Genomic DNA, 25536 nt, shown 5'->3' on the forward strand with positions numbered 1-25536 from the left:
CAATTAGGCATGGCAAGCCACATTTTTATTTTAAAGATTCAAAACTTGAGACTTGGATTTATTTTACAGTATTTTATCTTAAGATGCATTTTCATATATTGTCTTCATTTCAATTCAACGTAATATCTTTGACAGGAAGGTTGATTTATACAGATGGAAAACATGTAAAGGATTCAATTGCGTTTGAGGAAATTGGAGCAAAGCAAATGTGTGCCATCAAGCAGGGCAAAGGATAGGACAAGGAAGCTCCCCTCTTGCGTCATATGGGGACCCCTTTTTGAGGCTAATATGCTCCTGATAAGAACACCTTGAATTACCCCCTGCATGGACTCTCAAATAATGACCCTAAAATGGAAAGGTAGAACAAAGATGTCAATGTCATGGTGCTTGTTTCTTTTAGAACACCATCACCGAATCGCTAACCACCATCGCGGGTGTTACTGGCCTGGTCCTCTCTCTGGCTTTGATCTTGATCATGACCTCTTCCACCGAGTTCATCCGACAGGTCTCCTACGAGTTGTTCTGGTACACACACCATGTGTTCATCATCTTCTTTATCAGTCTGGCATTCCATGGGGCCGGGTAAGTCCATAGTGTGCTCAGAGTATAAGATTTTACATCTGTGAACCTCAAAATCATCTTAGAAAGCCCTTTGGATGGAGGAATATGACTGGCAAGGACTAAAGAACACACAGCAGGTATGGAAAAGAGCATCCACTAGGGCAAACACCTTTTTTTTAGTAACTGAAAATAAGCAACATAGATGATGAAGTAATATCTTTATTTTTCTTGCTAACTCTGTTGGGAAGTCTTGACATGTTTATAAGATGCAGAAATTTTAATGAATGCTGGAGAACAATAGATCTGTTTTTCATTCAGAACGTATTTTTGCAATCCAAATTACGTTAGTCAGGATATGTATTTCGGACACCCAGATGTCATTTCTGCTTCACCAAAACCACCTCCTGGGAAAACCGGTATGGGGGAGGGAACAGTGTGCCAGATGGCAGTCAGACCAAGGCTCTACCACTAGTCATCAGGGTGACCATGTGCAAGTCCTTTTAATTTTATAGACCTGAGTTTCCCCATCTGACTTCCAGGATTCCTTCTTGCCTGAACATCTCATACAATGCCATTCCGGTATTCAACACTTGCATGGTGCTATTAATCTCTCCATCAAGAAGCTAGAGTAGCAGCTGAAATACAATGTTTTAGTCCTTCAAATAGTCTCAAAATGACTCTGGACCAAAAAAAACAATTGATGCCTGTTCACTACTTTGTCCCACATTAATTATTTCATAAACTGATGCTTTTTTTTCCATTTCACAATTTTCAGAGCACATTCATGTGCATGATCTATTTGATCCCAACAACTGTCCTGTCCCATAAAGAGGGTGAAGTAAGCCCTATTTTGTAAGGAGGAAGCAGGTCCGGGGATTAAGTGAATGCCTCCAGGTACCAGGACGAGTAAATGCCAGAGTCAGACGTATGGCACCAGTCTTCAGACAACCCAACATTTTCTGGTGACAAGCCCTGCAGAACAGCTCTTCACTGGCTGTCTGGGGAAGCATTCCTTACACCTGCAGGAATGTGCACCAGCCCATCCCCTCTTGTGTATTTTTCTCCCACCTTTTTGGCTGCTGAGCATGAAGGAGGCTCTGCTTCTGCCCTGACTTGGAAGAGCCTGACCACAGAGACCTTGGGACCTGGCCAGGCACAGAGGACACAGTGATGGTGGGGCTCAAGGCAGGATGGACGGGGGCAGGGAGGGTGCATAGGGAAACTCTGTGTGATTCACCTCCACCACCCCCCTACACCCCACACAACCCCCTACACCCCACACACTCCCACCCGTCGCTAACTGCTCCCTCAAGCTCAGCCCTCCACTTCTGATGAAGGTCACTTCTGTTGCCATGGCCTAAGCCTGACTAAGAGCTCCTCACCATCCACCAGCTGGTCTGACCCCCAGACACTGTAGAAGGAAGCACTGCCCCCTCCCCCCAGGGTACATGTTACCCTGGGGAAAAACTACCAATTCGTCTGTTCATCCTTAGAATCCTACTCAGTCAATGGTCCTATGTATGCAGCTGCCTGGCTAACAGCTTTCTAGTCTTTAAAATCGGCAGTTGGCTCTCCTGATGCTTGATTCCGCACCCTGACTCTTTTTATTTTGTGGAGCAGGGTGGATGGTCCCAAAGTGCCCCACCGCAAAGATGGCCAGTCGCCCTTTCTCTGTGAATTCTTCTGCTGATGCCGGGGCATTAACCCTTACAACACGTTTGAGAGGCTCTTCATAGTCCACTTGGGTCTAGAACTCCTCGTGGCAAAAATCATGCACGTGTCGCCCCGGATCCTGCCTCCTCACATTCACACAAGAGGACTTCAACGGGCCAGTGTTGCACTGGAGATATTTTTTAATATCCAAATAGCATTTCATAAGATGAAATATTTTAGTCATTTTAACTTAGTTGAAAGGCTTATTTTGGGATAAGGGCTTCATTTAATCTTCTCAGCTTGAAGTATTCCACAGCCACTGTTTACAGCAAAAAGTAATTTGCAAATTCTATACAAAATGCCAAGTAAAGGAGGATTATTGGAATGTGTTAAAGCCCACTAATCTTTCTATTATGGGATAGCATAGATGAAGACATAACTTTTTTTTTAATTTTTAAAAAGATACTGCATTTGTGAAATGTTCCAAAGTTTAGATAATATAGAGAATGTTATCTAGAGCTTGAGAATGATGGTGTTAAAAATTTACGGAATCTTTTCGTCTGGTTCCTATCTATTATTTGCCTTTCCCATGTCTGGGCTTCAACTGCTCATGGGAGATTCACAGATAGCTGTACTCATCTAACTCAAAGGGGTGTTTTGGATGCCTTCCACATCACAGACTGGGACAAAGGCCAAACTGTCAGTTCTCCAGGCTGAGGTCTGAGGTCCTCAGGGTCATTGACACTCCCTCCTCCGGTGCCTGGCGATGGAAAAGGGGACATGTTGCTTCACAGGTTACAGGTCATGAAACTGGATGATGCTAAAGTTTCTCAGTCTGTGAGTATATAAGTCAATGTTTTTATTCATAAACACCTAAGAACTGAGCAACTCCCAGATTGCATGACCTCAATTCTTAGGCTTCACAGCCCGGTGCACCGATGGGTAAACCGAGGAACTTGTACCAAAGCAACTTGTCAAAGGTCAGTCAGTGCTGCCTTTGTGGCAAATATAATATAGCAGGATTACAGGACTCTTGATCCAGTGCTCCATTCACGAAGGTAGTCTTCTTTTTTGCTCTCAAATTCATCATGTAGTCCTGAAGACATACTTCCCACTGACCTATTTTGACCCTGTCAAACACTACGCCTGCTAGTGGTCACTGGGGAAAAAAACATCATTATTCAGGGCACTTCTGACTCCTTCACTTGAAAACTTCGAGGTACTCAGAAACAAACCAAAAAGGGTAGAAGTTAAATAAATCTGCAAAAGACCCAAATAGTACAAAGTTAGCCAATTAGCCCGAATCAGCAATCAGGACGAGATGTAACCTAATTAAATTCAACAGTCTACAAAAGGATGTGTTCAAACAATTTCCCTTCATTATGAATTCTCTAATATAGACACTTTCAATTTAACACAGGATACCGCAGAGGGGCACTTCTTTTCTGGGATCTTCAAAGTTACTTGAAGCTTCTTAAATTCCTATTTTTAAAGATGCTGAGAGAAATGAGTGACAGCCTGAGTTTCAAGACCCTTGAAGTGTTATTCCAGAGCCCACTGTAGAATATATTGTAGAATATATATCTGTGGTATCACCAGACTGCACAAAATCAATTTTAAATATTCAAGATTTTGTTTTGTTTTGTTTTGTTTTAATGGCAAGTCGGATTGTTCGAGGCCAGACTCCTGAGAGTCAACTGCAGCACAACGTCACCTTCTGCAGAGATCACTATGCTCAGTGGCAGAAGGTGGCCCCATGCCCCGTGCCTCAATTTTCTGGCAAGGAGCCTTCGGTAAGAGTGAACCCAAGAGCTTTTTAAAAATAGCTGTCTCCATAGTTAAAAGAAGTAGAGCTTTATCTGCTTGAGAGAAAGAACAGCCCATGTCACCACTAGACAAAGCCAACTCTTTATTAAGTGTCCTAATGGAGAAATCTAGTTATGGATCATTTTAAAAGAGGTTCACTGCCAAAAGCGTTCTGTCCACTTTGAAATGTGCTCCAGCACTCGCATTTAACTGTGGATGTCTGTTATGGCAGAAGGCACAGCACCGAAACTGCTAACGACCCCGTCTCTGGCTTGCCATCCTCTGCTCTGCAAGGTCAGCTCCCCATCCCCCTGCAGAACTGCCTCCGCCGTTCTGGAAATTAATAGCACCACTTCTCCGATGGATGTTAAGCAACAACCAAATGAGGAGAAGCCTGCCCTCTTTATTGAGCTTGCCTTCTTGCTTCCGACAACTTTGGGGATCAAACAAATGGGGATATTAAATGCATTTATTTCCTGTTCTCATTAAGCTCCCATGACTGAAATAATGATGGTAGACAAAAGGAGACCTAATTCATTAGAGTGGACGGTAGCATCCACAAGTTCTCAAAAGTAAGATTTCCGGTAGCATAGGTAAATAGAAGTAATGACCCTATTCGGTCTCCTCGGGATTCTTCGAACAATGCAAGCCGTGGGGCAACTGGGTGATGCATAAAAGTGAATCAATGCAGCTTCCAGATTAAAACTAGAAGGACACAGTGTTCCCAAAATATGTGTCATTAAAAATGGAATAACAGTATGTAAATGGCAGGGGATTCAGGAAATGAAGTCATCAGCTTACGAGGACTCAAAGGATGGACTTTTTCTAAAATCCTCGAATATATTAAATTAAGCACTGGATTTTAAAAGTGAAAACTGCTAGGAGGAATGTTTAAAACCGAGAGAACTGGAATAGATGTGCCCATTAGACTGTGGTTCTTTTAATGGTCAGTATAGATTGTCTCTGTCTTAAACTCAACTATTGGTAGCCACGACCCAGCCTGCATATTAATGAGGAACACGAATGCCTCTCTAAAATCTTCAGCTACCTCGTCTCCACAAAAAAAAAAAAAAAAAAAAAAAAAAAAAAAAAAAATCAATACTCTCCCACACCTAATGAATACAGACCAGATCCCGCTCCGCAGCGGATGCTGACATTAATTATTATTAAAAGGGGGGAACTTACTCATCTCTCTGTTAACTCTCCCCTGCTACACCTCCTTGCATACCCAAACTCATGTTGTCACTCTTTCTCATTATTTTTAATGGATCCTGATGCAAAGCATGTGTGGGCTGTGTAATTACTGCTTGGCTGAATGTACAATATTCTCTCTGATGTCTTATAGACACTGAATCCAGAAGGCATCCCAAGGACAAGGAAGGGCTCCTGCGCTCCGCTGCATCACATCTCCCCGTCTCTTCCTCTTTGCCTCTCCTAACTGACTTCTCACAGTACTTTCCTCGATAGAACATTTATCAATCCACCTTCAGTGGTGCACTACCGTCCATGTTAGGAAGGAGAATGCTTTTTGTACATCACCGCGGAGATACCGCACTGATCAAGGGAACCAGTTGTTCCCTTAACCCCCTTCTGTCTCTGACCCACAGACACATATGAGGCTCCAGAGTTGAGAGCTCTTCTTGGAACGTGTTCTCAAAAGAAGCCTGGTCTTCCTTAACTAAAGAAGCGCCTTATTTTATTTAATTACATCAACAAGTGACAATAAAAATAATAATAATAATAATAATAATAAGGTTAAAGCTTTTTAACTTATCGGGGCATGATGTCAACAGTAGAGGAGGAAGCTTTAACCGAGTGAACGTCAGCGTAGCAAACTTTTTCTAAACGGCTGTCATGTGCTTGCAGTTGCGGTAGACGCAGGATCCACAGACATGAGTCTTTCCCCTGGAAATCTTATTGTCTAGAAAAAGAGGCTGTTTATAAATGTAAAATAAAATCAGAGCCAGCGTGTTCTTATTTTCTGGTAGGAATGAAAAACCAGGAGTGAAAGTGGAAGAAACAAGTTTCATTATGGCAGCTTTTAAATCAATGGAACTTTATTTCCATTGTAAAATATTCACGGTACCGTGACTCTTTGAGTATTTTTGGAGAAGAAAAACTAAAGCGAAGAAGCCATAGCATGTTTGAGCATAAAAGAAACTTCGATGCTAAATAGCTCCGCCACTTTACATAACAGGTGGAGAGTCTGTGGCCCAAGTTTTCGTGTCTTCCCTGCGGTCACAAAAGGCATTCCCAGGAAAACCACATCAAGAAACCAGAGCTTCTATGGCCACGAACTCTCATCTGTCCTCTGTTCGGCATTCAGTCTGAAACTCCGGGCTTCTTCCGCCCCTCACTCTGTCCGCTCTCTGCAGCTCTCCATGGGAACACACCCCTGACACTGTATTTATCTCTGTGACTAAAGCTAAAACGTGTAAAAGCCCGGAGGAAACCCAACCAATAATTTTCTCCAACTCTCTCATTTTACAAAGCAGAAAATTTGAACATTAAAAGGCCCAAGATTTTCCACAAGTCATAGGTGGAGGTATGGTCACTCCCAAGACCCAAACCACGTCTTCTGAGACAGTTCAGGCACCTCCTGCTCTGCGCCCTGGCCTCCTTCTGTCTTTGCTCACGCTTCCTATCCCAGTCGTGTGCAGGATAACCTAATGCTCACCTCTGGCCACCTCTGGCCCTCACTCCCTAACTCCCAGAGGCTCCAGGAGTATCACGGTATACCCAAACTGTGCTTTCTCCTCCCGGAACAATTTATATACTAGAGCAGACACAGAACTGAGGACTCCTAGCTTACATTTTCCTTCCTGACTAACCACACAAAGAAAACTAATCCATCCCATCTTTTTTTTTTTTTTTTAAGCTTTTATTTATTTATTTATTTATCAGACAGAGATCACAAGTAGGCAGAGAAGGAGGCAGAGAGAGAGGAAGGGAAGCAGGCTCCCCGCTGAGCAGAGAGCCCGATGCAGGGCTTGATCCCAGGCCCCTGCGATCATGACCTGAGCCGAAGGCAGAGGCTTTAACCCACTGAGCCACCCAGGTGACCCAATCCATCCCATCTTTATCAACATGGAAGAATCCAAGACCGTGACAGATTTGACACCCTCAAAATGAAGTGTGTGATGTCTAAAACTTTCTACAATGGGCATGAAAGATTACTTACAAAAGCACATAGATACTATGTGAGTGTTTTTGCAAATATCTCTCTAAGCTCACATAGAAAGAACTGCATTCTTGCTATCCTTTCTGTAAATATCCAAAGCAATTCTCAAAACACTTTGTGGTCCATTCAAGCATAAGAGACTGAAGGATTCACTCCCTTGGTCTAACCCCATCCTTCGTGTCTACCCCTTGCCAACTTCTCCCATCCTCTGCTCATCATACCGGCTCACCCACCGCATAGGTGGACAAAAGGCTTCATTCTCTCTGCTATTCTGAACACGTCGCTGAGCCCCACTGAGGCAGAAAAGAATAAGTGGGTCAAATTGCTTTGTGTTGCCTGCATAAATCGAGCCTTTATCAGGCCAATAAGAGACCCCCAGGGAAAAAGCAAGGAGGCTTGATGTAGGTGAGCAGAGGTGCCATGCACACAGACCCAGCAGTAAACAGAAGAGAAATACACAAACGAGGTAACAGAAGCAAAAATAACACTGAAGGGCTTGTCACCCGTCCCCAGAACAGACACAACAAGAGAATGGGTAAGACTCACTAGCATAAAAAAATGGTGCATCAGCTAGAAAGGGTTTAGGGAACATGAATTCAAAAGGATGAGACAGCCTTCCTGCTCGGAAGGTAGTGTTTTAGTAGGAAGATTGTGTGCACTTAGAATCCCAAACAGAGAATTTGGGGAAATTATGAAAGGCTTGAGTTCCAGTCCCGGCTCCCTGGGATCGAGTTCTGTCTCCCTACACTACGCCACCTGTTCCCACAAAATCAGGGGTTTTTTCGTCTTTAAATGAAGAATTAGGTGAGATTTCAGAGAACTCTTAACATCCTAAAATTCAATGAATTACTGAGTCTCTAATGTTTTGCAAAACAAGGCTCAGCAGCAATGTCAGCCCACGGGACAGAAAGAAGCACGATTACGTGATAAGTGCACAGGCCAGGCAGTCAGACCCCTCCGGGGTCATGTTTTTCGGGTGCACCTGTGGGACCTGGACAATCTGTTTGATATTGCTTCACCTCAGAGTCCTCTTCCTGAAACCAAGAGAATACGGTGTGCCTTTTAGGGTCGCTTGGTATCAGACCTAGTATAAGTCTTCAAACATCAGAAGTTCACAGTCCCTCCCTTCCAGGGGAGAGGACACCTTACATCTGTGCACAACACTAACACAAGACTACCTGCTGGCAAACTGACCATCAGTGATTCAGATTAGTCTCATAGAAGCTTAGCATAGGAAAGGATTTACTAAGAATGGAAATGTCCGTTGTCACAATCATCCAGAAGACTGTGGAGGATTTTGTTCTGATTCTACATTTAAAGTTCTGAGACACTGCCTTTATGTATTATTCCTGATAACATTGGATATGCATACACGTGTGAGTGTGTATGTGTGTGTGTATGTAGGTATGGGCGTGTGAGTGTGGGTGCTTTTTCAGGAAGAATTCTGACACATTGTTGGCCCAAAAAACTACTATTGAAAATGTTTTTATTTAATTTTCCATGTCCTATTTTGGCTCAGGAATGTAGCTCTGTAAGCCTTTGACTTTGGCTGAGTTGGGAGCATTTATGACCCTATCATATGTAACATAAACATCAATCTGCTTTCCTATTTCTTTGCAAATTCAATTATTTCTAATTACATAAAGGCATCATTGATCAAGTAAGCATAAAAACCAATACAGAAGAGTTTAATCTCTTAAATAAGCTTGTAGGCTTCAAGGAATAATTGAATGTTATAGTATTTAATACAAGGAGATATCTTTATTGTTGATAACTGGCCCAAAGTTAAAGGAAAATGTCTGAATCCCATCACGTTATGTATTGATTTGGTTCAAATTGAAAATATTTGGTTTCTATTTTCATTTCCTTTTCCTCTCTCTCTCTCTCTGCTGTTCTCTACAGGCTTGGAAATGGGTTTTAGGCCCTGTGGTCCTATATGCGTGTGAAAGAATGATGAGATTGTGGCGGTTTCAACAAGAAGTTGTCATTACCAAGGTATGCGTGTAGCTTTATGTCTGAATAAAAGCCTGAGTGTAGATGAAAATTTTTTATTAGCCCAAGTTTTTAATTTGCCATTTTTATTGCAGAACTGTCTGTAATTTAGAGGCCCATCTTCTGTTCTAATGATTGCTTGTATCCCACGCATCTTTTAGTGTGACTAATTTTACTGAAGGCAGAGATCAGGGCTCTGGGCTGAGACACGGAATTCTGATAAAGGTTACGGAGCCACCCAGGAATCGTCCGTTCGGCTTTTTATTTCAGTTTCTCACTGGGGGTTGGGGAGGATGGGCGGGGGTGACGGAGTCAACTTTACATCGTCCGTGGTCACTTCTAGTACAATCACTTCCTTCGACACGTAAAGATGGTGATTTTGCACACACACAAGGAATAGACAGACATTTTCAAAGGCACACACATCCCCTCGGAGCTACTGAGCAGAGGACAGAGAACAGTTGTCCTCCGGTTCAGAGAGAGAGGGAGAGCGAAGGTTGGGGGGATCCTAGTGAGTGAGAGCCCCAGGGAGTGTTTTCCAGTTTGCCCCTCCCCCCAACAGCTCTCTAATTTTACCACATGCTGGAGGAAGGCATGAGTAGCTAGACCAGGAAAAGATGTGTAAGACCCTGAAAACTACCAAAGACCGTGCCCCCAGTGTGTTAAATGTCCAAGAAGAAATGGTCCGCTAACCAAACCTATATTGCTAATACAATATGAACAGAATCCTCTATCTCCTTAACTGTCTTCATGAAAGCAGATGCACAGAAATTGCTTCATGTTTCTGTTTTAAGCTGTTTCCGTGTTGCTGCTTTTAAGTTAAGCACCAAAGGATATCAGGCTACGTCAAAAGCCAGACAGTAAAACTTCTGGAAACCCACTAGAGCGGTTACTAGGGAGACAATTTAACAGCAGAATCAGAACAAATATCAGTAGGGAGATGGGAAACAGAACTAATGATTAAAATGCTGTGAGATTCTCTTCCGAATGGAAAAATACTGTCACAGGATCTAGATATTTGCTTTTGCTCCCTTTCGCCTCCAGCCACAAAAGAAGACATCGGAGCCTAGAGAGATTTCTTTTCAGGAAACAAGATGGAAGTCAGTTCTTTCCTTCCAATAAGCAGCACGTGGCAAGTCTCTTTAGCGATGAGAGTCTGCCTGCTGCTTCCTACACCTCAAACTCAGAGCCTGAGCAGGACAGGGGATGAGACCTGACTAAAAACAAAACAAGATGGGGGGCGCCTGGGTGCCTCAGTGGGTTAAAGCCTCTGCCTTCGGCTCAGGTCATGATCTCAGGGTCCTGGGATCGAGCCCCGCATCGGGCTCTCTGCTCAGCAGGAAGCCTGCTTCCTCCTCTCTCTCTGCCTGCCTCTCTGCCTACTTGTGATCTCTGTCTGTCAAATGAATAAATAAAATCTTTAAAAAAAAAAAAAAAAAACAAGATGAAATATTTCACAGTGAATCTGGAGATAGTTTTCCATTTAGAATGAGACAACAACAGGGTTAATCAACCAGAGATTGAGAAAAGACACAGATCGTTGAAAACAGTACCAAATAGGGCCTACGTTTTAAAACCACGGAGACAGCTCGGAGGGTCTTTTAATAACTGTAAGCATCATCAAGTGCAGGATCTGATATGCTGGATCCTACTGTCTTGATCCTGGCTAACGGAACTAGCAAGAGCTTGGCCCTTGGAGACATAAAGTCACGTGTCAGACAGCACGTGGCACCTAGGTGCAGCTACCCAAATTTGGGATGGCACTCTGAAGGAGATAAGCTTCACGCTTGCTGGAGTTGCCAAGCCCTATATAAAAGGCATGGCAAAGATCCCTGGAAGGAAATAGAAAAACGCAGATGTAAAGGATACCTCAAAAAAGCGGATTCTAAAATTTAAAAACCTCTGGTGGAACAAAAGCCATTGTCTTCTCCCTTCACCTGAGAAAAAAGAGAAAACGACTGTCGTGCTCTGATTTAGGTGGTGAGCCACCCGTCTGGAGTTCTGGAACTTCACATGAAAAAGCGTAACTTTAAAATGGCGCCAGGACAGTACATCCTGATCCAGTGCCCAACCATATCCCGGCTGGAATGGCACCCCTTCACCCTCACCTCCGCTCCTCAGGAGAACTTCTTCAGTGTCCACATCCGGGTAGCAGGAGACTGGACAGAAGCTTTATGTCAGGCCTTCGGGGCAGAGGGACAGGCCTCGAAGGAGCTCTGGAGCCTGCCAAGGTAGGAGTCTGTTTCTTTTTTACATATAACTTAGAATAGTATAACAAGGCAATATCTTTATTCTAGATGGCACATTTTAATATTTTTTTTTAATTTAAGGACCTATATAAAGAGCATAATTTAGTGGATTTCCAGTAGAAGCAAGTATACTTCTTTAAAAAAAAAAAAATTAGAATGTTCGACCAAGGCAGACAGCGATCCAGGAAGAAGGAGCATTGTGCTTTCTCAGTTCCAAAACAACACTTGGCTAATTATATGCAGCCCGCGATGACTAAGACAGCCCTGTGAACTTTTTGCTGTTACAGTCTGAGGTCTTTACGTTTGTTATTTTGGTCTTCCTGAGGAGGAGTCTTTACAGGCAGAGTGAGGCTGGAGAAAGAGCTGAACAATGACAGACTGAAGCTCGCAGAGTGATAAAATGACCAGATGGTCAAGGAGGTTGCACCATTCAGTCTGTCGGTGCTACTTGTATGTGTGCCACAAGCACCAGTGACCCCTCATTAGGCGCCAGAAATAGAGATGGCAAAACGCTGCCTCCTTTCTCTAGAACTTTGAGAGGCCGAATGCCATCAGCATCAACCTGCAGGCAGAGGATTTAATGTCGCTGCAAGGTCGATGTGCGCAGGGTTGGTCTGGGAAGGGTGGAGAAGCACGCATGACATCCATATTCATTTCCTAAGGCTGTGGTAACAAACTGGGTGGCCAGCAACAGCAGAAATGTATTCTTACCCAGTTCTGGAGCTCTGGGGCTGGATCTAAAGGACCACCGGGCTGTGCTCCATCTGCATCCTCTATGGGGGGCGCTTGCCATTCCGGGGGGTTTGCCAGCAATCCGTGGCCTTCGTTGGCTTGCGCTTGCAGCAGTGACTATCCTTGTCATCCCATGATATTCTCCCCTCTCATGTCTGTGTCTCTGTGGCCTCTTCTTGGAAATCTGAGTCCTGTTGGATTAAGGGCCCGCCTGCCCCCTGTATGAGCTCATCTTAACACCCCTATTTCCAAAGCAAGTCACATTTTGAGGTACTGGGGTTAGGGCTTCAGCCTGGCAACAGGGGGACATGATTCAAAGACAACATCTTATTCAGACAATCCTGGGCCCCAGTGTCAATTACTGCTCCTTGGCCCCCTTTGGCAAACAGTGGTTGAAGTTGGTTGCCATTCTCCCAGCAGGAACCCAAGAAGCAGGCCAAACCCATGTTTAAAGCCCCAGGAAAATGGACACACATAAAAGGGTTAAGAAAAACATTTTGGAAGAATTTGACATTTCAAAAGGAGCATCAAGAGATTCCTTCTCCTGACATCCTTGGAGGGTGTCAGGAACTACTGAACAGTGGCCACAACCATAAGAAATTAGGTGGTGAACGCTGTCAGGCTGCACTTAGAATGGAACTTCCTGGGGCAGGGCACTGCCTGCCCTCCCGTCTATGTCCGGTGCCTGGAACAGTGTTGGACATATACTGCACATGGAGGAAATATTTAATGAAGAAATAAATGAATACCTAGACTTAGTGTGGATGTTTTAGCTCATTTTTAACAAGTATTTACAGGTGGCAAACTAGGCACTAGAATCAATGTAAGGCACAGAATCTAATCAACGTACTGTCCCTTTTTCCTCCCTCTCATGGGACACTGAACTGGGACTGTAGAGCTCTGGGCTTGCTTGTGTTTACTGGCTAGGAAGAGTCACATGCCTTCGTTTCAAACATTGAAACTAAAGAGTGGTATGACAACGACCCAAGTGTAAACATCATCTGGTCAGACCAGAGCTCCACGTCAGATGGCAACACCCAACTGCTCCTCCACTTAAGACCTTGTCTTTTTAATCATGGAACGGAAGCAATGTCACAACATTCTAAGATTCAGAATGTAATGCAACTGCTTAAAATCAGGAATAAAATTACACACACACACACACACACGTCCCTGCCCTCCTTTTGGCATTGCCAAGATCAACACTTTCATCCTGTTGCTAGCCTTGTCTCTACTCTTAATGTACACAGCTATCTGGTCTATCAGCCAATCTTAGCTTTCACAAACCAGCTAGCATTTCAGCCAATACCCCAATGAGAGCTTGGAATGTGCTTCTCAGGAGTCAATAGGCTTACCATCCCTGAGGTGCCTTGTCAGCTCACAGCCTGACACGGTATACCCTGTCCCCCTCCCCCAGGCCTCCCTGGGTTCCCCCGCCCCATCTCAGCCATTCCTGCAGCCTTCTTGACTTTCTCCTACACTGAGCACACTCTCCTAAGCACCTTTGTCACTGCTGTTCCCTTCACCTGGAACATTCTTTCCCAGATTTCTGCTAGGCTGCTCCCCCACACCCCCCCATCCCAGGTATTTGCTCAAATGTCTCCTAGTGAAGTCTTTCCTTCCTGACTCATTTGAGACAATGACCCTCAATGGAGTCTCAGTAATCGCTTTGTCTTGAGCCCTACTTCATTCTTCTGCAGAGTACTTATCACCATCTGACATGCTAAATAAATATCTGCTCATTTGTCTGTTTACCATATATCTTTCCACATTAGAATAGAAGTTCCATAAGAAAAGGGACATTATCCATGTGTTTCACTTTGTTGTCTTGTCTTTAGTGCCTATAATAGGCCCTAACTCTTAGCTGGTGCTCAATAAATATTTATGGGATGAATAAAACTGAGTTGTTGGAAACAGTGCTTGAGTTGTTGGAAACAGAACTTGTTAAATTCATTTGACCTCTGCTTCTATACATGTGTAGGCATATGTATTAACAGTAGAACCGAAAGAAACCCTACAATTTCTTCAATTCTTCAATATATGAAGAATCAGAATGTTATTGGACTTCTTGAATGATTTTATCTCTTAGAGTTGATTCAATTTTGAATTCAATCAAACATACGGGAGAGAGCACTATAATTTTTCACTGTTTTGAACCCAGAAGGGATTTAAACCAGCCCCAGGAAAAAGGGGCACATGGGCGGCTCAGTCAGTTGAAGCGTCTGACTCTTGGTTTCAGTTCAGGGCATGATCTCAGGTTTGTGGGTTCAAGCCCTATGTGGGCCTCTGCACTCAGCAGGGAATCAGCTTGAGAGTTCTCTCTCTCCTTTTCCCTCTGCCTCTCCCCGCTCTCCAATAAATAAATAAACCTATAAAAAAATTTTTTTAACAACAACAAAAAAAAATACAAGATTTTGTCTTCTCAGGTAAAATGGAGGAATTTCTCAGAAATGATGCTAGAGTTTTCAGTGGTTTAAATTGCTGCCTAGACCAAGGACACCAACATCCAACAGCCTGGGGACAAAGCCCAGTTTTGGGTGTGATCTTAGAGGGTGTATATAACTGATGACCTTGGTTTCCTTATCTGTAAAATAAAGATGATAATCGTATCTAACACTTTGTTTAGGATTAAATGTGACAGTCCTTATAAAGCCCTTCACATATTGCATAGTTTAAAAAAAAAAAAAAAAGCTTAGTTGTTATTATAAGCAAACTAAGAAAGATCACCTACTGCAGAGAGGTCAATGACAGTGATGATTGACAGGGAGAACGTGTAGATGAGCAAAGGCAGTGGGTTCAGAGAGTCAGGGTTGGAGGTCAATGAGGTGGGTGGGTGTGCGCCTGACTCGAAGCAAGTAACTGTGCCGTGAGGATGCTGGAAAGTCTACTCATTTCCTAAGCTGCATCATTAGGCTCTGTGTGCAAATCAAAGAGGAAGTTGCTGAGTGCTATAAGCAAGAATTTGTGCAAAGGAAACCAATTCAGGATTGCAAGAGGTCTTGAGAAATGGAGACATTTTTGTCCAAAAAAACAAAAAACAAAAACAAAAACTGATGGGGCGTCATGATAGCCACAATCAACCATTTAAAGGCCTGAGACAGGAAAGGGAAGAGACCTAGTATGTGTTTCTCAGGAAGGTGAATGGTGTGAGTCGTCAGAAAACAGATTTCAGTGAGACATGAGAAAAACCATCTCCTGCTTTGAACTCCCTCTGCACAGAACAAGGTGCCCCGCAATTTAACATCAGAATGGGATCAGCTCTAGGGGTTGTGGAAAGGATTATTATATTAGCAGGGAAGTTGGACTAAATATTTTCTCCTGCCTTTTTCAGCTTAGATTCTCAATTCTAATTATGTGAAAATGTGTTTATTATGTATTTCTGTGGATTATATGACACAATTCTTCTTTGGGTTTCATTATTATCTTTTCAAATCAATGTCAAATAAATCCCAAATACAACTAATTATAAAAACAATTAACAGTAAGACATTTTAATCCTTGGACAGTTCCGTTTTTTCTCTCTCGATTCCCCTTATCTAATTATTTATAAACTAATCTACGGTGGGCTGAGATACTAACCCTTTCTAGTTAATGACCTTTTATTTTTATTCTTCCATTTCCATATATCAATATGTAATAAAGCCTTATTAATTAAGATTAACTTGAGGAGAGTTAATTTGAATTATTAGGAGGTCTGGCATATGGAATATTTAAAAATAAAACCCAATTGAACTTTCATGAACACATAGTAAGCCCAAATGGGCCAACCTCGGGTGCCTTCAACAGACACCCCTTAGGGAATGGTTATGAATAACTTAGAAGCCTTTTAATTAGCATATCTTTGTTCATATGTAAATGTGTGCTTTTGGAATAGTTGAGGTTATTTAATACATTCTGCTGACTGAAATATTTTAAACATCCCCTTTACAATTTATTCAACAAATTGTTATTGAACAGCTCCATGCCAGAGAGCATGCACAGCCCTGGGATGTTGAGGGGAGCAAAGACAGACCTGGCTCCTCCCTCCAGAGAACTTGTGGTCCAGTGATCAAGACAGATGCAAATCAAATCATGCACACATGCCCAAAAAACTGTAAAATTATGAATGCGATGAGGACTCCAGAGGATAGGCACATGAGGCTATAAATTATATAAGAGGGGATTTAGCCTAGTGTAAGGGGCCCAGGACGCTTCCCCAGGGAAATGATGATTCAGATAAGACCTAATGAAAGGATAACAGTTAACCAAGTCAGGAGAGCGGAGAGAAATTAGGACAGAGTATTTTCTGGTTACTTAGGTTTTTCCATGCAAAGGCCCTGGGGCAGAAGGCTGGTGCTGTGTATTTTAGGAAATGAAAGAAAAGCCAGCGTGGAGAGCCGGTGTTGAGAAAAGGAGTAGAATCCAGGGGCTGGTCTATTCTGGACCACATTCAAGATAATCGTATTCACTCAATAAATATGCTTCACCCTTACAAAGAAAAATTTGCTAAGCAAAGACAAAACATCAGTGCCATTCTAGGCAAAAACCCAGATTTTGAGTTCGCATCATCTGAAATAACAAGTTTTAGAAATTCCATATAACTGACAAGTTATCTCAAAATCACATTTATTCCCAATGATTGGCTTCTAGACTAAAATTATATGGATGAATTAAAAAAAAAAAGAATAAAAAAAATAAAATTATATGAATATACTAAGAGGTGGAAATGACTAAAAACAGGAGAAGCACAGTAGCAACAGGATAGATAAGCCTTTAAGGCACTTTCTGCTTCTGCTTTATTCCTCTGATAGCAGCTGCAGAAAAGAAAAAAGAAAAGGAAAACAAAGAGCCAAAGCCAAGGCCTCTTCCACCAGGCTTCATGATGCTTGAAGCCAAAACAAGGGTCTGAGAATTGTGAGAGCTTGCCACGTGGGAGAGGCATAAGCCCAAGTCAGAGAAGCAGGCTTTGTCCTTCCGTGAATGGCACCTGGACTGTCCCGTGTGGTCATCCCCCATCTCTATCCATAGAGATAGGCCCCCATTTCCCCCTGCTAAGTCCGTGCTTCCCAAACAGGGCACCCTCAAGGACAGAGCCAACCCCCTGCGCACCGTTGCGAACACACCCTATAAAAGGCATCAGTTGAGGATGGCTTTGTTTTCCGGAGCAGAGCGTTCTGAGTGTCACAGGACCGTGATTGCAGGTTGTGATTGCAGGCTGGCGGTGGACGGGCCGTTCGGAACCCCACTGACGGATGTATTCCACTACCCAGTGAGCGTGTGCATCGCAGCGGGAATAGGGGTCACTCCCTTCGCCTCTCTTCTGAAATCTATATGGTACAAATGTGAGTCACAAACCCAGATGAAGCTGAGCAAGGTATGGAAAAAATCATCAGTTCACACTCACATGGATTAAAAGGTTCACTATCCTTCTATCTATCATCTGCCAATTCCTGGGGAGGATTTTAATTAACTATGAGGGATAAACTCAAGGATCCTTAACTGTACTTATGTTCTTAAAAATCTCCATTCGGTATTACATTTATGAGAAGGGTTGTGTCTAATCTTGTTAAAGATGACAAGACATAAATTTTATTGCTTCAATGCCATTACGAGACACGTCAGTAAAATATGGACGGGCTGCAAATGGCTTTGTGACCAGGCTACTCTTAGTGATATTAACAGGCAGCCTTTTCCTTAGTCTCTTTAGTCTGAGACTATGACTCCAAGTGTGCAATTCAGCGTCTTCCTCTCGTGGCCTCAGGGTCTTAACAGGAAGCAGAAATGCCTTAGTTGAGATTCATTGGCCGCTTGCTTGGTGTTGCCAAGCTCCCAATCTTTTTTCTCAGTTCTTGAATGTTCTCTGACAAGACATCTCCACAGTTGCCTGCCTTCCTTTGTCCTACCCATAGACAGTCCATACTTTAACCTTCTGAGGAGCCACAGGAGAAAGGGAGCCATGTTAACACTGAGTGGTGTCCATTCAGGAGGACTCTGGTTGCCAGGCAAGCCTGGTTCTGGGCCTGATTCTGCCACTTCTCTGGTTCACACTTTGGTTTTAGTTTCCTCCTCTAGCAAAAGAGTTTGCTTGATTAGGTTTGTGTGTCTCTCTAACATGAGTTAGATGTGAACATTACTCATGTGCTAAAGAGAATTCTGTGGTCAAAAGAAGCTACTACTATCCCATTCTAGAAGATTCACATCATCCATTAGCCTATTAAATAAGTTCTGTAGGAAAGAAACTCCTTCAGTTTTGTTTCAGCCATCCCTCCCAAGCTTAGTTAGCCACAGAAAATTTCTCCACCTAGAAATTATTAAGAAATAGCATTCTTTGAAACATTGGGGGCAATACCAGATCTCTAAAGTTGGGGCTCTTCCAACTAAGAAATAAGAGAAAAATCAGCTATCATTTCATGAGTTTCCAACTGACAGGTGCTTGACATACATTTTCTCGTTTGATTGTTATAACTCCCAACAACCTTATATAGTAGACAATAGCAAGCCTGCTTTTCACACACACAAAAAAAGCCCCTGAAACTTAACAAACCAAAGTGACTGCCCTAAAAATACATGGGTAATAAAAGGCAGAATGAGAATTCAAACTTAGATCCATCTGGCACTTTCCATGATATAACAAACATATGGTAGATATGACTGCCACCATTGTATTGTAGGCAGACTGAGGGATCCCTGGCCAGAGGATCCGTCTCAGCCTGATTCTACCCTCTCTAGAAGCATCATCTTGAGCGACTCAGGTCACCTCTCTGAGCTGCACAACAGAGAAAGAAGAGTTCATATCTAACAGGGAGTTTTAATACCAAAGAGGACAAATCAATAATATGATGTGTAAATAATGTAATGTAAATGTGTATAAAATGATATAAAAGTTCATTAGAGCTGCCAAAGATGTAGATAGATCACTAGTACTCCTGCTACTAATAGCTTAGATTCATCAAGCCTTGACTACCTAGCAGGCAGGATGTGAGGCATTTTATACACACTATCTCACATCATCTTTTTAAGGAACTCACCATTTTTATTCCCATTTACAGATGAGAAAACTAAATCTGATTACAAAGCTCATAGGAATGGTAGCATCGTAGTATCAAATTATTGTAATTGTTCTTTGGGATAAGTAACATCCTCAGTTTATTACTGAGGAACTCAAAACACAGCCGGCCAATAAATCGTAGAACAAGAGTTCGAATCCACTCCTCGAATGTTGACTCATCCTACTTCCTCTATACCACGATAAGTTCAACAAAGTGTCTTAGTCTGTTTGGGCTGCTTTAGCACAATACCATAGACTTGGGTCCCTTATAAACAGCAGAAACGGGATTTCTCACAGTTGCAATGCTGGGAAGTCCAAGATCAATGGACTGGCTGACTTGGTGTCTGATGAGAGCCTGCTTCCTGATTGACAAGTGACAGTCTCCCGGCTCTAACTTCCCAGAGCAGAAAGAGGTGAGGTAGCTCTTAGTAGTTTTGGTTTGGAGGGTGGGATTTGTTTTGTTTTGTTTTGTTTTTGTTTTTGGTCATCAAGAGTCAAATTTGTTGACTCACTGTTGGCAACTCAATGAAGAAAAAGTAGATACATGGGTTTAGAAGTCTGGAGTCTTTTTTACAAGGGCACTAATCCCATTCATGAGGGTTCCTCCTGTATGAACAAATCACCTCCCACATATCCCACTTCCGAGTAGTATTGCATCAGGGATTGAATTTCAAAATACGAATTTTGGGGGACACAGACATTCAGTCTATGGTCCAATACCGGCACAACAGCTACTCTTCTGTTTATTCAGATCCCCCCTCCCAGCAATGCTTTGTTACAGTTTATGATGATTTCTCAATCCCCTAAGCATTTTCTTTCCTCTCACTGTCTGCCACGTAAAACCTATCTGCAGAGGTAGTTTCTTGCTTCATGGTTGTCCCAACACTAAAGGTCACATTACATTTCACACCTGATGGATTGTTGTCTCACTTTCATTCACATATTCCCTCCGTGAATATCTACTGAGCACCTACTATGTTCCAGACCTTTTGATACTGACATGATAAGCCTTTCCCTCTCCTCACACCAGATTGATACCACCTCAACTTTCTCTCAATAACTGTTATCAGTGTGCCTTGATGTCATGTTCACAAAGGAACCCATTTCCCCTCATATGGCTTCTTTGCGTATCTTTATAATGAGATACACACACACACACACACACACACACACACACTCATAAATAGGCACACGTTGCAATTTTTGAATAAATCAATGAGTGAATAAATGTCCACGTGCCAAAATGAACAAATGGCTTCCATGTAATTTTTTTATAAAATGCTAGATTACTAAGTTTAATTCATCTTTTATTTAACCAAAAATACTATTTGTTCAGTAATTTTATAATTCAAAGAATATGTTCCAATTATTTTACTACAAATAGGAAAAATTCTTGTAAGAACCCACGAAATTGTAAAGCCCATATAGGAACCCACAAGATCTGATATCACTTCCTCCTTCACTATCTCATTGCTACTTCTGGGCTCTGTTCATGAGGTTTCTCAGGCTGTTTCAAGTGGGAGGGTTAAGCAGTTACCACCAAACTATAAAACTGGGACATTGATCTCTATCGCCCCCCCAAAAACCCAAAGAATTGGAAATTTAAAAACCGATGTTTTTATAACTTGCAGAAATTGGGGACAATATTGAGTCAATATTCCACTGAAAGGTCAGAATAATGCTATATGGAAGAAAGAAAGCTAAAAGCTTAGAATCACAAAATAATTTGAGGGGTCTTAACCTTCCAGCTTTGCATATGACCCTGAATGTCAGCGTCTGTACTTAGACTGCGAAGTGATTTGTCCAAAGTCATCTAGTTGGTTAGCTACTGAGTCACAGGGAGCATGTGTTTCTAATTTCCACTTTCCAGCCTTTTTATGCAAAAAGTGAGATTTCATGCTGTTGAGAGTTTATGCTGAAAATTTCGGTTAAGACCACCTGGTTAGAGTCTGCGTGCGGGAGAAAAAGTTTAAGAAGTTTTTCTGTTTTAAAGGCACATTGTCTTTATTTGACTACAGCTATCATTAGGCTTATGTAACTAATATTTGTCAGGACCGCCTACATGTATTTGAGATGTAAATACTCTTTCCATGAAACTGTCAGCATCTATATAATTTTTAAAGTCCAGGAGAGCACCGCAATACATATTCATCCAACAAGTCCTCACAATTATGGATCTGGGCTATAGTTTTCAGATTGTTCTCTTCTGTAACAGACAAGGGGGGAAATGCAGCATAGGGGTTCAGAGCTGGAAATTTAAGCCCGAAGGGTTAACTGCAACCAGGTGGGATTTTCTCCCTCCATGCAAGACCAGTTCGCATAAAGGAATACATTTTTTACATACAAACCTGATGTTGCAAGTCCACAATTTAAAAAAAAAAGACAAAACTGCAAAGATTTCTTGGTTGCTACCATTGCGAACTATATCTCCTTACCCTTCTCCTCTGCCATGTTATTCTAGAACACTTCTAAGTAAAATGCAGGAGAATAGCCAATAGGATGCTTGCTGCTTCTCTAGGATCATGTGTAGCACTTTCTATTTGAATCTGGTGTTTAAAATTTCTTCCTAACTATCTTTTATTTTTAAAGATGGCGGGGAGGAGGGGGAGAAGTGCTTAGGAGGAAATTTCCCAAGAGGACAAAGTAAAAATAAGTAGAATGATGGCTTATGGGGGGGGGGGGAGCTGTAATATGTGAAAGGGGTATTTTCAACACAAGTACACAAGCCAAACTTCGCTTACTTGGAGGCAGAGGAGCACCCGTCGCTCACTCCTGAAGGATGAGGGAAGGGGGTGTGAGTGGTTGAGGAGTCTCTATGATGCAATTCAAAGGACACTGGTCGCTGGGGGTGCAAATGCCCCATAGCAATGAACAACCTCCAACACCTGTCTAACGGGATGATTAATTCCACATCACACTCAATTTGTGAAAAGAGCTCTTGAAAAAAAATTAGGACAGTTTGCTTGTGCAAACTGTCAAAATGATGAATGAAATAAGTGTGTGCAAATGGGGAGGAGGGAATGGCAGGCATAAATATACTGGCTTATACATTTTAGATCCCCAAATATCACAGCCGTGTAGACAGGCTGGAGAGAACAGCCAACTAGAAGATTTGGTTCCTTTTCCTAACTGCATATGTAATCTTCAGACTATAATAAGATAGATTATAGAAAAAGCAAGATAATCTCATTTCTCCATAAATTGTCTTCCTTCATCACCCCAATAATACATAACCATGATAATGGGTATTTATAGTGTGTCCCATGCAAGATGGCCTTGGGTCCTTAACCTAATATAATAAACAGATAATTCAAATAAAAAGACAGCTCAGGCCAGTGGGAACAAGGCAAAGAGGCCAAGAAAGGCAAAAATCCATACTCTACTCAAATATATTAATAAAACAAAAAAGGGCCTGCTCTCTTTTCTAATGAATGAAAAATGCACTTAATTTAATCTGTTTAGTTTGAGAAATTATTTGTTTTCCCTTTCCCTCACACTGGAGCTCTGGCTACTCCTGGAATTGATCATCTCTGCTAACCACTGACAGTGTTGTAATAAATTGAACTGGAGAACACGAGGCCACATATGCCCCTCCAGAAGACACCTGTGCACCCCCATCTTTCACTAGACCCCTCAAAAGAATTCAGGCCTCACTATTGCCCTGTGGGGAGGTGACCAATATTAATAGTTTTAATACTCTGGTTTATTAACCACACAAGCCATGCAAGACCATAATGTCCTTGTAAAAGACTCAAATAAAAAATAAAATAGTCAAAGGTCTCCCTTCCTTAGCCTTCCTCCCCAAACGAACCACCACCACCACTTTGCTCTCCATTAAACAATGGAAGATGTCTCATTCCATTCTTTCTCCATGCTTTTGCGCCCATACGCATATACAGGGTGTTGTTCTATTTTTACCTGGAGATGTGGGTCGGGAAAGAGAGAGAGAAACATGCACTTTGATTTGTTTTCATGGCGCTTTATAATATGGCTTAGAGCACCTTCGGTGTCAATTCCTACTGACTGACTCCATTTTATTTGGTATCTTCAGAGTATTCCAAAGTATGGCTATCCCCCCTCTCGATGTAATGATTTTATTATTAATGAACATTTTGGTTGCCCATGAAGTTTTACTAACTATAATTAGAACAAACTGAGGCACCAACAAGGTCAGTCCTCCCTCATTGGGCCAAGCAGTAATATAGCCGTGAAATAATTCACTATACAAGTCTTCTAAAGAAGAAGTCTTAGAGACTAAAAATGACTGACAAAGACTGGTCTCAGTCTTACAATGGTTAACCAGAAAAATTATTTTATAATTATATTTCCTTAAAATGGGACAGGGAAGCCACATTAACGAAGTTTCTCAATAAGGAGGAATAGTGGCTTCAAAATTTATTTGCCCTTTTATCCATCCAGGAAGACCTTCGCAACAACAACAAAAAAATAAAAACCAGGATGATAATAGCTACCATTTATTGAGGATAATAAGCATTCATTTATGTTTTCTAATCAGTCACAGTCTTTATCTTTTTGGAGAGAAAAATTCTTTTTTTTTTTTTGGAAAATGGTCACGATTCTCTCAGGGGAAGTCTCCATTATCCTACTTCTTTCTGTCAGTTCTGTGTGGTTTTGTACAGCATGGATATCTTAGCATACAGCATATAGTTCAGGCTGCTATAACAGAGATACTATAGACTGGGTGGTTTACACAACAAATGTTTATTTTTCACAGTTCTTGAGGCTAGAGGTCTGAGATCAGGGAGCCAGCATGGTTGGGTTTTGATGAGGCCTCTCTTTCTGGCTTGCAGATGGCCACCTTCTCGCTGTGTCCTTCCTCATGTGACAGAGACAGAAAGAGCTCTGGTCTCTTTTTATTCTCAGAAGGACACTAATCCCATCATTGGAGGCCCTGTTCTCATGATCTCATCTAAATCTAATCACCTCTCAAAGGCCCACCTCCCAATGCCATCACATTGGGTTTCAACATATAAATTTGGAGATGATACAAATACTCAGTTCATAACAGTGGGGAACAGAAGGCACTGACCAGAAGAAGGCAAGGTCACAGTGCAACTCCATTGGCCTTCTCCTGCGTGGAGGCATTGGTCAAGGTCAGGGTTAACCTTGGCACCCCATAAATTGCATCTTGTATAGCACACACATATCGTGGAGTGTGCTTTGCTAGTGAAGGGGTTCCTCAGGTGGGAACACATCCTTATCGATGTTAAGGTTCCCAAACTGGTGCTGGAGATAAAGTTGGGCTTTACCTCTTCTCAGTGATCACCACCTCTATAATTCACAAGTGCCCAGTGGGAACACAGACCCCCAAGTAAGTCAAAGATTCCCGCTGCTGTCTCAAATGTAAACGTGTGTATTCGTTCTGTAAGCTCCTCCAAACGACAGTGAGGAGAGCAGCATTCAAAACTAACAGCTCTGAGCACTTAATGCCTGTGTCAGACCTTGTGCCAAATGCTCCCATGAACCATACTTTTCATTCTCATTCACAGGTTGCTTGCTCTGGAGGGTTATTTTCTTTGTTTGTTTATATATGCAGTGATCTAGGTTCAAGTTAAAAGAAAAAAACGTCCCCCAGTTACCCAGCTTGTAGATGGTGAAGGTGGGAGTCTAAGACAGTTTAGAGGACTCAAGGGCTCACAATGTTTAATTACTCTGCCACACAGCGTCAGAAAACTGTGTCCTCATGTACAGTTTCCTTCTTTGGAGAGATTTTAGGCCATAAATAAATAGATATATAAATAAATAATTTTTTACCCCCATTCCATTCTCAGGAAATGGATTTGGGATCAAAGAAACACATGCTGTACTGTGTTTGGGGATGACTATCCAGGCCATGAGACAGGGAACATCTGTGGATTCTGCTAGTAAAATAGATGAGTAGCTTTTCTTACTTCATTTTCTGAAATTATTTCTCAAAAAGTAGCACAGGCTCATTTCCTTCTGGCAGAAAAAGAAGATCTCCTTGACCTTGACCATGGGCAAGTCTGCAGAATTCTTAGAGCTGTAAGGAACATGGGGAGGAGGAGGCTGTCAGAGAACAGAGCACTGTGTGTAGCTCACACCCAGGCCCTCCGAAGTGGAGGTGGCTGAGTTTAGGACGGGTGGTCCACACCAGGAAACATGTGACCCGAAGGCCTGAAACAGGCCACACGCACATGGTGCTCCCTAAACCATTGTCCACTCCTGGAGTCATCTCCTGAAACATCTGGGACTCCATTAGATCTACAAAAACATGTGGGATGAGTCCTGTTAGAAGCAGTAACTTTGTTCCAATGAAAGTTCAGAACTTTCATCTCTTGAAGGAAGATGGCTTT

The 25536-nt window shown here is 42.3% G+C and overlaps 1 protein-coding gene across 1 annotated transcript in view; it reads left to right on the plus strand.

Annotated features, from left to right (window-relative positions):
- The window catches only part of NOX3 (NADPH oxidase 3), a 61706-nt gene that overhangs the window by 15787 nt on the left and 20383 nt on the right, over positions 1–25536 (plus strand). The window contains exons 6-10 of the mRNA XM_059179262.1: positions 401–582; positions 3878–4007; positions 9104–9196; positions 11171–11424; positions 17368–17527. Of these exons, the coding sequence (XP_059035245.1) occupies positions 401–582; positions 3878–4007; positions 9104–9196; positions 11171–11424; positions 17368–17527 (819 nt within the window). The remainder of the gene's footprint in view (positions 1–400; positions 583–3877; positions 4008–9103; positions 9197–11170; positions 11425–17367; positions 17528–25536) is intronic.

Source organism: Mustela lutreola, chromosome 6, assembly GCF_030435805.1.
Source record: "Mustela lutreola isolate mMusLut2 chromosome 6, mMusLut2.pri, whole genome shotgun sequence".
NCBI classification, from domain to species: domain Eukaryota; kingdom Metazoa; phylum Chordata; class Mammalia; order Carnivora; family Mustelidae; genus Mustela; species Mustela lutreola.